The sequence below is a fragment of the Alligator sinensis genome, unplaced genomic scaffold, assembly GCF_000455745.1.
Source record: "Alligator sinensis unplaced genomic scaffold, ASM45574v1 scaffold643_1, whole genome shotgun sequence".
In the NCBI taxonomy this organism is placed as follows: Eukaryota; Metazoa; Chordata; order Crocodylia; family Alligatoridae; genus Alligator; species Alligator sinensis.
The window spans coordinates 343,455-353,692 of NW_005842783.1; the positions used below are offsets into that span (position 1 = coordinate 343,455).

Sequence of the window (10,238 nt, forward strand, 5' to 3'; positions counted from 1 at the left end):
CTCCCAATGCGGGTTCCAAACAACTCCACCCAAAGCCATCCCTCCCAAACCTCAGCAGCTCCTCCTGCCTTCAGAGGGATGGCCTTTCTGTTGGGAAGGGCCAGTGTACCTGTTTCTTTTGTAAGTGTGGAGGTGAGCCAATCAGGGTCCAAATTATGCTTTGAGTACCTGACTCCACTGACTCCTACTCAGAAACTCAGCTTATTGCTGTAGATATAGAGATGTTGTCTCCCTCAAGTTTCTCACTTGTGTGTTGGCTCTCCAGGTGTCATCCAGTTTTCACATCAGTCTAGGTGACTCCTAAAGGTGTCAGATAATTATATAGAAAAGTCAACGTGGTCTGTTACCTTACTAGAAAAACCTTTTGCTGTTGAGATTTTGGCAAAGTCAGCCTCGTGGCAAAATTAACATGTAACAAATTCACTACCCACTTACATTTTGATCCATGCAGGTAGAAAAAATAATCATCTTCTATCAGGTTCAGGTCTGTAATAGCTTCGCCTTAGTAGAGATATCTAGTCCAAGCCAAAGAGACCTCTGATTGCACTGAGAAGCAGTTTGGTGCAATGAGTGGAGCACAGGGAAGGGAGTCAAAACACATGAGCTCTGCTCCCACCTCAGCTTGACACTGAGATGTTATGCAGTTGCTCCTGCCGTGAAGGCAGGACCCAAAATCTTTAGCAGCAGGCACTCGGCTTTTCAGTGGAGTTGTGCTGTTTTCCAGCAGCTTAAAATCTGGTCCTTAATCTTTTAACAATACCTCTTAGAGCGTAGAACACTAGAAAGTAAAAGAAACTGGAAGGCTGACACTGGGATTTTTTTCTCACTGATTTTTATACAGACTTTTTCACGTTAAAAATAAGTTTTATGTATAATTGTTTGATTAAAGTAGATAACCAATTGACTTTAAGAGGGAGACTAAAGCCAGTGGGCCAAATCCTGAAATGTATCCTTTCACTAGTGTTGATGGGAGTAAGAAACGAGTAAATACTTCAGAATTTGCTGTGGTCTGTAGACCTGCACCCCATGCTTCTGCAGTGGTTCTTTCCAACCACTCCCCAGGCATTTCTTGGGGATAAATTACATTTCCTGTCAATGGTGTTATGTAAGAGAAGTGTTGCTAAGAGCCAGCTTTTGATGCCTTTATTTGTATTAGGTACTGTTTGACTCCCTGAGCACCTCTGACTCAGCAACATGGCTTGTAAAAAAGAAGCTAGTTCAGTATAAGCTGACACACCAGAAAATGGCCTAAAGCATATGTTGTGATACCCTTTGCATGTATCTCTGCAATGAGCACCTTCTGTCTGTCAGAGATAGTGTATAAGAAAACAGATTGTTTGTCTGACAATGCTGAGTGCTCAAGAAAACAAAAGAAATATTCGCCAAATGAGTGACTCATGATTTTATCGTCAGATGTAATGTCCCAGTTGCTTCTCTGGTGCCATCAGAAAGTTATGAAGAGTATGTAAACAGATGCTCAGCAGTTATAAGACAGATTGTCGATGCCTACACAAGCGAAGGTAAATATTTCACATGTGTGCTTACAGTTTTCACTATCACTGTTAGCAATAAACAGGCTTGTCAGAGGAAACGCATGCTTTGTGGATTATTGGCATTGCCCTCCCCTTGCAGTGGATCATTAGACATCAACCTGTATTATACTAAATTACTGCATACAGAGCACATGTACACATGCATTCATGCACTTTTACTAATGCACATTAAAATCACAGCACCCCCGCCACCATTTTGAAGTGGAGGGATGCTGATACATGAGACACAGGAGGCTGCTGAGCTCCAGCAGCCCCAATTAAAAGAGTCTGCTCCAGCAGGTGGGGGTACTTTATCTGAAGCTCGTTTGACAAGCCTTAGATAAAGTGCCCCCGCTGCCATTTTGAAGCGCAGGAAACGCTGATACATGAGATGCTCTGGGCGCTTTAAGTAGAGCGGCTCTCAAAGCCGCTCTAATTGAAGTGTCCATCCCCACCCCCCCCAGAGCACATGTATAAATGCCCTGAGGTACTAAATAAATGCGCATTAGACTGTGCTAATACATAGTAGCACAAGTGCACACTTTTTAGGTAACAGTGCACAGTAACCTATTCTACTGCACATTCACGTACTAGCACAGTTTTTGATGTACTGCTTTAATGTGCAGTAGAATAGGACCATACTAAGAACACTTAAAATGTGAGATCTGCAGATTAAAGCTCATTAACTCATGCTAAGTGCCTTTTGAGCATCTTAAATTTCCACTACTTCAGATGAGGGTTAGCTCTAGGCTGTGCTACCTACCTCATGTTAGGGCAACTTCAGTCTGCCCCGGGGAGATAAAAAGAGTGATTTGCAGTCTTCTAAAATACCAGGATATACCTTTCCCAGGCCCCTCACCCCCACCCAGAGCAAGGATAGAGCCAAGGTGCCCTGGCTCCTAGCTATGCCCCTGCTTGCCAGCCTGTTAGCGTTAAGTCAGATCTGTACATGTAAGAAATAGGATTAACCCTTAATGTGCAACTGTTCACACTGGGCACATCTAAATGTGCAATTAATGTACCTGAATTTTCAGCACAGAAAAGTCAGGTGCATTAAACTGTGCCTAGGCACACATCTGAACATGCACCCATCAGGAGCAAATTTGCTCTTGATGGGCACGACCACATGAGTGCTTTGAGACGCTGCAAGAGGCATGTGCGGGAATCAAAAAATGTTTCCCATGCTGCAAATTTGCAGCACAGGGCTCAAAAAAAAAGGCAGGGGAAAAAAGTGGGGCAGGGCATGGTCCCGGACTGTCCCCTGAGGCAACCAGAGGCTCAGTCCTTCACAGAGACACTCTAGTAGCTAGCCAGAGCGTCTCTATGGCTGGCCCTCACCCCAGTGCTGAAGCAGGCTTCCTGCCCATGGAGGGCAGGCAGCATACCAGCCTCAGGGAGCTGGACCCAGACTCTGTGCCGGTAAGTGGGGGGGAAGGGCTGGAGGAGGGGGAAGGGGACCATTGAGGGAACCCCACCTGCTCCCTGAGCCCCCTGAATCACTGCCCCACCTGGCCCCATCCCCCACCTCCCAGTGTGTGGAGCTGCATGGCACCCTGCTGACCCCAGCCGCACCCACGTGATGGGGCAGTGGCAGCACGGGTGCCAGGCAGCCAGGGCCAGGCCCTGCTGCCCCCTTCTACCCCATGGTGCACAAGGGGTTCTGCCATGATGCCCCAGTGCCCCGACAGCAGCTGGTACTGCCAGTGGGTGTGGGGCTTTTTTTTTACTTTCTAAGTGATAGGAGGCTGGGGCTGGGCGGGGCAGCCATTGGAGGAGCTGGGGGAGCAAGTGGGAGTAGGGCATGTGGGCCCTGCGGGGGGGTGGTAGTCCCTGAAGGGGCCATGTGGCCCCTGTTGGGGGGACTGTGGCCCCTGTGGGGGCAGTCCATAAGCTGTGCATGGAGGCTGTGTCCTTAAGGGGGCAGGGGACTCACCCCTCCCGAGCAGCCTCCTGCCACAGTCCCCCCCATGATCCACCCACACTTAACCCACACACCCCACAGCCCCCCATATCCCTTCTCAGCCACCCACATCCCCCCAGCACACCCTGTGTGCTCAGCTACCAGACAAGATAAGACCTGCTGGCAGGATCTGTGGCAGCTGTCCCCACATCCTGGTTAGTGAAGGGGTCAGGGGGAGCTCTAACTGCTCTACGGTAAGAAAACCAAAGGCAAACACCAAAACATATGGGTATTTAGAATTCATTTTATTATGATGATAGAGACACTGGTAGGCTTCCAAATTGCTTTAACAATATCAATAAAACGTTGCCCAACTGATTGCTGTCTCTCTCTCTCTCTCTCTCTCACTCTCTCTATATATAGTGGTCTTTTGCTTTAATTGTGGAGGAACATTGGTTTCAGGGTAGTTTATAGAATGATTTGGGGATTTTTTTTTATCAGGGATTTTTCAGTTTTCAAATAGGGAACAGCAGAATTCCTGCTCGGGAGGCAAGTGGCAGGACCCAGGCAGAGGAGCATGGTCAGAGCTGGCACCTTGGACCCAGTTGGAGGTGGCTGATCTTCTGGCCAACTGGGGTGGAGAACATGCTTTGACAGTTCAAAGCAGGCCAGCACACTGGGAATATCTTCTAGGTGATAGCTGGTCAGATGGCTGGACAGAAGCACACATGGCAGTAATGCTACACAAAGTCCAACCGTGTAGTCACATCCCACTGGCAGCTGGCCTAGAGGGGCAAATGCCTCTACTGGCTGTGCAGTCCCCATCTAGGTCTTGCAGGTGTGCAGCAGGTCACAGCCAGGCAGCAGCTCCCACTGCCAGATTGCTGCAGTGGGTACAGGGTGCAGGGAACTCTCAGGGCTGTTTCAGCACTCCAGCTGGCACAAGGGGTAGTGTCCACAGATCCCAATTGGCTGGGCCCCAGAAGCTCCTGAGAGCAAGTGGCCCTGAGCTACTTGAAAGGGCAACTTTTTGTACTGATGGGGCCAGGACAGGGCAAATTTTTATACTGCTGGGGACTGCACAAGTGTAGGCCCCAGGCTCTACCTCCCCTTGGCTGCAGATCTGGGAGGAGCCAGGCAGGGTTATTTTGACCCAAGTGGCACAATTTGCCCCACACCAAAATGTATGTCTGGGCATGTACACCAAGGCAAAAAGCCCCGGCTCAAATTTGCACTGCTTCTATTTGAGCTGTTGCAAGTGCACGTGCTTACATGTACAGACGTGCCCAATGGGAACAGTTCAGTCCAGGGCTGTTCCTTCCCTGCTCTGACCACCAGTGGCAGCAGAGAGAGCTCCAGGCTCCCCCAGGTGTCAGCCCCAGGGCTGGCAGGGGGCAAGGGGTCAGACCTGGGCTCTGGGGAGGCAGAGAGAGCTGTCCTGGTTCCAGGGCACCTCCCTCCCAGCTGCATGGAGATTGAGGCCAGCCCTGATCTCTGCGCAGCTGTGAGGGAGCTGCCCTGGAGCTGGGACAGCTCCCCCTGCCCTGTGGAGATCAGGGCTTAGCCAGGCAGCAGTTGTGGCCCCTTGATGCCTAGGGTGACCAGGAGCAAATTGCAAATTGCTCCTAGTCAGGGTCTATATGTGCACTTTGGTGCATTAGTCAATGTGCTGTTTTTTTAGTACCTGTATGTATTGGTACTAGCAAATGGCACATTAGACTAATTTAATGCACAGTAATTGACATGCACATGTAGACAGTGATGCTTTACTGTGCATTAGATTAGTCTAACGTGCAATAAAAGTGTCTTCTGTAGACCTAGCATGTTCTAACTTTAACACTGCTTAAGTTTCCACACATTTAGTATGGTCTAAGTATAACATGTAAATGCAAGATAAAACATTTTATTGCTAAATGACATTATATACAGGGAGAAGTACTTAGCCATGTTAGTTTGAAGTCAGATAGAAGGCAGTCATATGCAGGGTCATACTGCGCCAGGATGTGATTTGATGTAAACTAGCATATTTTTCAAAACACTTCATTTTCCCTCCCAGCAATTTCTCCTCTCGCTAGTTGAAGTGCCTGTGATACACTAAACATTTCCTAAGAGATTAAATATATATTTCCCAGTCCATCAATGAGTTCTGGTAAAGATGAACAGCAGAAACCAAGACTCCTGCCCATAGGTAGAACCAACAAACAGTGAACTGGAGTTATAGCTTTCTTACTACTTTGCCTTAATTATTTTGATATAGCTGGCACCATCCTGATTGTGGGCCATGGCTCATCCCTGGATTCCTTCACCCGACCAGTAGTTGGGCTCCCACCCAGAGACAGCAGTGAATTTGTCCAGTTGGTTAGAAAGGTAAGAAATGTGTGTGGAGACAAGGTTGTTTTTGTTTTTCACAAAATACCATTTTCTCTGTATCTCTCAATAGTTTTAGTAAGGAACTTACTCAAGCAGTGGTAAATATTTACTTTAAGTGCATACTAACCAGAGGTGCTCATGGTACTCTACTCAACCAGGGTACACATGGTTCCCTAATTAAATAGGGAGCTTCACATTAGTGTGCTCTTGTTGCAAAAAATACTGTAAAAACAAAACAAAACAACAGTATCTTGGGTTGTATTAACCGGAGTGGCACTTGCAAATCAAAGAAAGTGGTTAGGCATTGGAACAGGTTACCTGGAGAAGTTGTGGATTCTCTATGCTTGGAAGCTTTCAAAAGCAGATTAGACAGACATTTGCCTGGGGTGGTTTAATCAGGAGTGATCCTGCTTTGAGCAGGGGACTGAGCTAGATAACCTAGTGAGGTCTTTCCAGCCCTACTTTCCTATAATTCCTATGATAATTGTAGCTCAGAAATGGTGGTCAGGAAATGTCAGTTCCAGCAGAAAATTTTGCCTGATCATGAGCCAAGGGATGTTTTCTGAGGCACACGTCATACTTAGCTCCTATTGAAAGTCAACAGGTTGCACACCTCACTGCCAGATAAGCCTTTGAAATATCCGGCTCCATGTCTTAGTTTCTCTGGAACTAAAATATGGATACAGGGGGCATTCAGTGTTTTTGTGTAAAACTACAATGTAGCTGTACTTTTTTGCATTCAGTGTCATTGTGTAAAACTACAATGTAGCTGTACTTTTTAAAGTCCCATTTTTAAGGTGGTGTAAAGGGTTTTAAGTATATTGTGTCTGTGTGAGTCAGTTTTGCTCTGTTTATATATTAAATTGTTTTTGTATTGTAAGCTGGTCTTAGGATCCATTGACTAAACTTGATCTTTCTGGTTTGTGTGATATGACTAGCAACATAAATTCAACAAGGCAAATCTCCCTTCCATTATATCTGTGTGGTTGCACTTGTTACACTGGTATTAGTGAGGAGAGAATTTGACCTACAGGGTCTTTATTACTGACATAAAATGGAAAAAAAATAGCTCCATCAGCAAGGCCTTGACTGAGCTTGTGGGGTTGGAGACAAACTCCACTAGAGTACTGCAACTAGGAGTTCTTCATACTGTCAAAGCAAACCGCAGAATATCGTAATGTGTGTCCTTAGGGTAAATTACACATTATAATTATGTCATGTTAAGAGCTAAAAGCTTGAATGATCACACATTAAGGCTGTTTAACAAGCACTAAGAGCCGTTTAGGCATCTTGAAGCTATGCCACTTCATGCAAGGATGATCTCTGAGCTGTGCTACCTAGCTTGACTTAGCTTCTGGGTGTTCACCTGAGATAAAGCCACCAATTATCCTCTGCGGCACTGCTTCTAGGTGGACTAGCTATCATCCAGGACTCTATGGCACTGGACTGACAGCTGAGAAGAGCTGGGCAACAGGTGGGTGAGGATGGAGTGAGTGGAAAGGGAGGCATGGGGAAGAGGTTTGGGGGCAGAATTGGTAGCAGAAAGTGGGGAGTGGATGGGGAGCTGCTGGGCTGTTGCCCCTGTCCCCCAAGTCATTCTCCCTCCAACCCTCCTCTACCATCTCAATCACTACCTCTCCCTCACCCCGCATCAGCCCTTCCGTCCCTGGATCACTGCCTTACTACCTCAGTCAGCCTGAGAGTGGCAGATATGCCAATGGGGGAGGGGGGTATGTCCCCTGCCTGTCTGCCTGATCCTGGAGTTCCTGCAGACCATGCTGCCCCTGCGTGCCCAGATCTAGCCTCTGCCAGGCCCTATAGCAGGAGGCAGCAGGGAGCAAGGAGCTGCCAAGCAGCTGCAGGGTCTAGTGGTGGCTAGATCCAGGTGTGCAGGGGAGGCACAGGATGCAGGGAACCTGGGAATAAGCAGAAAGGGGGCACCCTTCCCCCAGCTGGTGCCAAGTGCCACTGCTTTCTGGCTGATTGGGGTGGCAGGGCAGTGATCAGGGGATGGAGGGACCAGTTGGGAAGTGAAGGGGCAATCACAGATAGAAGAAGGATCCTGGGGCCGGTGCGAGGCAGAGGTAGTGAACCAAGTGGCACAGAGGGACCCTTTCCCTTGCCTCCTCCCCAGCCTATACTGTAGCTAAAGAGCCAGCAAGCAGGGTGGGCATAGAGCAGACTTGCAGGCCCTAGCCATGCCCCTACTCACCAGCGCACTAGCCACAGGTCTGAACAGTGCACATAAGAGAGGGTATTAACCCCAAATATGTGACTGATCACTAGCATTAGTTAACCTTAACACAGTTAAGCACTAGTTAGCACTAGTTAACTTGCTAACTCTAATGTATAATCTCACCCTTAAACTGCTCTTAAGATGCACAGCCATATTCCATAGCCAAAATATTTGATTGCAAGATGCTTCAGGCTAAATGTTGTAACTTCTCTGGTGCCAATATTTTTAGGTTAGCTTTAATATAACTTCCGCTGTCATTTCTTGGCTCTTCCAGGTTCCTTCACTGGGCATGTGTTTCTGTGAAGAACTTAAAGAGGAGAACAGATGGGAGCTGATTAACCCACCAGTTAAGACATTAACACATGGAGCAAATGCAGCATTTAATTGGAGAAATGGCATCCTAGATGGATAGGAGCTACATTCACTGATTGCATAATTCCAAAACCTGAATCTCCTAAGCGCAGGTCATTTGTCCGCCCTAAACATTTAGAACTTCTGAGAATTATTTTCTTTGCATTTTCAAAGCACATGAAGCACTTTTGGGGTTTAATGCCTGAGTTTTGTTTTCATTACCATGACTTAAACTGAAGAACCTACTGACTGATATAAATGCCAGCAGTAATTCCTCCAATGCTGAAGAGTGAACTTTTCAAACTTTTTATGAAGGGTAACGTTTGTAACATTTAATAAATAGAGAACTACCAGACTATAAGGCCAGTTGTTTGAGGCACTAGTAAAAACAACTGGTTATATCTTCTAAGAGCAAAATACAACCAATAAAGAAAGATTAGAAATGTTGTTTCCCTTTTGGCTGTTTCAGTTCTATCCAGAGGACAAATGGACAACAGTATGCCATACAGATTGTTATCCTGTAATGTGTACCTAGGTACCTTTTCTATTACAGCAACTTCTCCTCCATGTGACTCTAACAATATTAGTATTATTAAAAAAGGACTTAAAATTAAGAAGACTAAATGTATTGCCTTACTGTTGTGCAAAACGTGCGCGCGCGCATGTGTGTGTGTGTGTACATGCAGGCTCAGGGGTGATCTGATGGCCACCTATAAGTTTATCAGGGGTGCTCATCAGGATCTGGGGGAACGTCTGTTCACCAGAGCACCCCAAGGGATGACAAGGTTGAACGGTCACAAACTCCCCCATGACCGTTTCAGGCTGGACATAAGGAAGAACTTCTTTACTGTCCAAGCCCCCAAGGTTTGGAATAGATTACCACTGGAGGTGGTTCAAGCACCTACCTTGAACGCCTTCAAGAGACATTTGAATATTTATCTTGCTGGGATCCTATGACTCCTGCTGACTTCCTGCCCCTGGGGCAGGGGGCTGGACTCAATGATCCTCCGAGGTCCCTTCCAGCCCTAGCGTCTATAAATCTATTAATAATGCATCGCTATGATAATAAAACCTTGTCAGGGACAATGGTAGTTGCTGAACTTTTCCTGAGATGACACTCATAACAGAACCATTCAGGTTTTGCTTTATTATTATTCTCTGCCAAATAATTTATGCAATGATGTGTTCATCAGACTTTTTATCTACAGACATGATTTTCATCAATTATCTGATTAGTAAAGGTATATTAGTCCAAACTCTGACAAACGTGTTCCTTTCAAAAAGTTAATGTTTTCTGTTAAAACCATCTTATTCTTAATGGCCAGACTATCCTAATGAGAGAAAGGGGTACATTTTTTTCCTTTCTCCCTTAATTGATTTTAATTTTTGCACTTAAATACAGTTTATCTCCCTGTTTCTTCTGCATGTTCTCTATTTCAGTTGGTTCTGTTGACTGCCAGGGCATGCTACAAAGCCTCTCTCTTTATTCAAGCTTCTGGGGAGAGATAAGGGCTGCTATCACAGGTTATTGTTAGGGTTTGGGTATGATCATTACTTTAGGATGATTCACTTTGACTTTGTGGTTTTAAAGAAGCTGCTTATCTAAAACCATTGTACTTTTTATAATTACCCCCAATGCATCTAGATTCAGAAGACGTGGTTTTTTTAGTCTTTTGTTAGAAGCCTGACCAAGTGAGGGTCAGATTGAACTGTTAAGGTTTGCCCTAAGCAGAACGGTCTTCAGTTGTGCGGTCAACAGAACAGCCCTGGTAAGATTGTGGTAAAAGACCTCCGCCTTACAAGTAAATTATTATAGCTCTGAAAAGGTAGCAACTTACTTCTCCATTCC

The 10,238-nt window shown here is 46.1% G+C and overlaps 1 protein-coding gene across 1 annotated transcript in view; it reads left to right on the forward strand.

Moving 5' to 3' along the window:
* UBASH3A (ubiquitin associated and SH3 domain containing A) overlaps nt 1–8,987 on the forward strand; it is a 37,869-nt gene extending 28,882 nt beyond the window's left edge. The window contains exons 12-14 of the mRNA XM_025191057.1: nt 1,414–1,520; nt 5,690–5,799; nt 8,313–8,987. Of these exons, the coding sequence (XP_025046842.1) occupies nt 1,414–1,520; nt 5,690–5,799; nt 8,313–8,450 (355 nt within the window). The 3' untranslated portion in view covers nt 8,451–8,987. The remainder of the gene's footprint in view (nt 1–1,413; nt 1,521–5,689; nt 5,800–8,312) is intronic.
* The last annotated feature ends 1,251 nt before the right edge of the window (nt 8,988–10,238 follow it).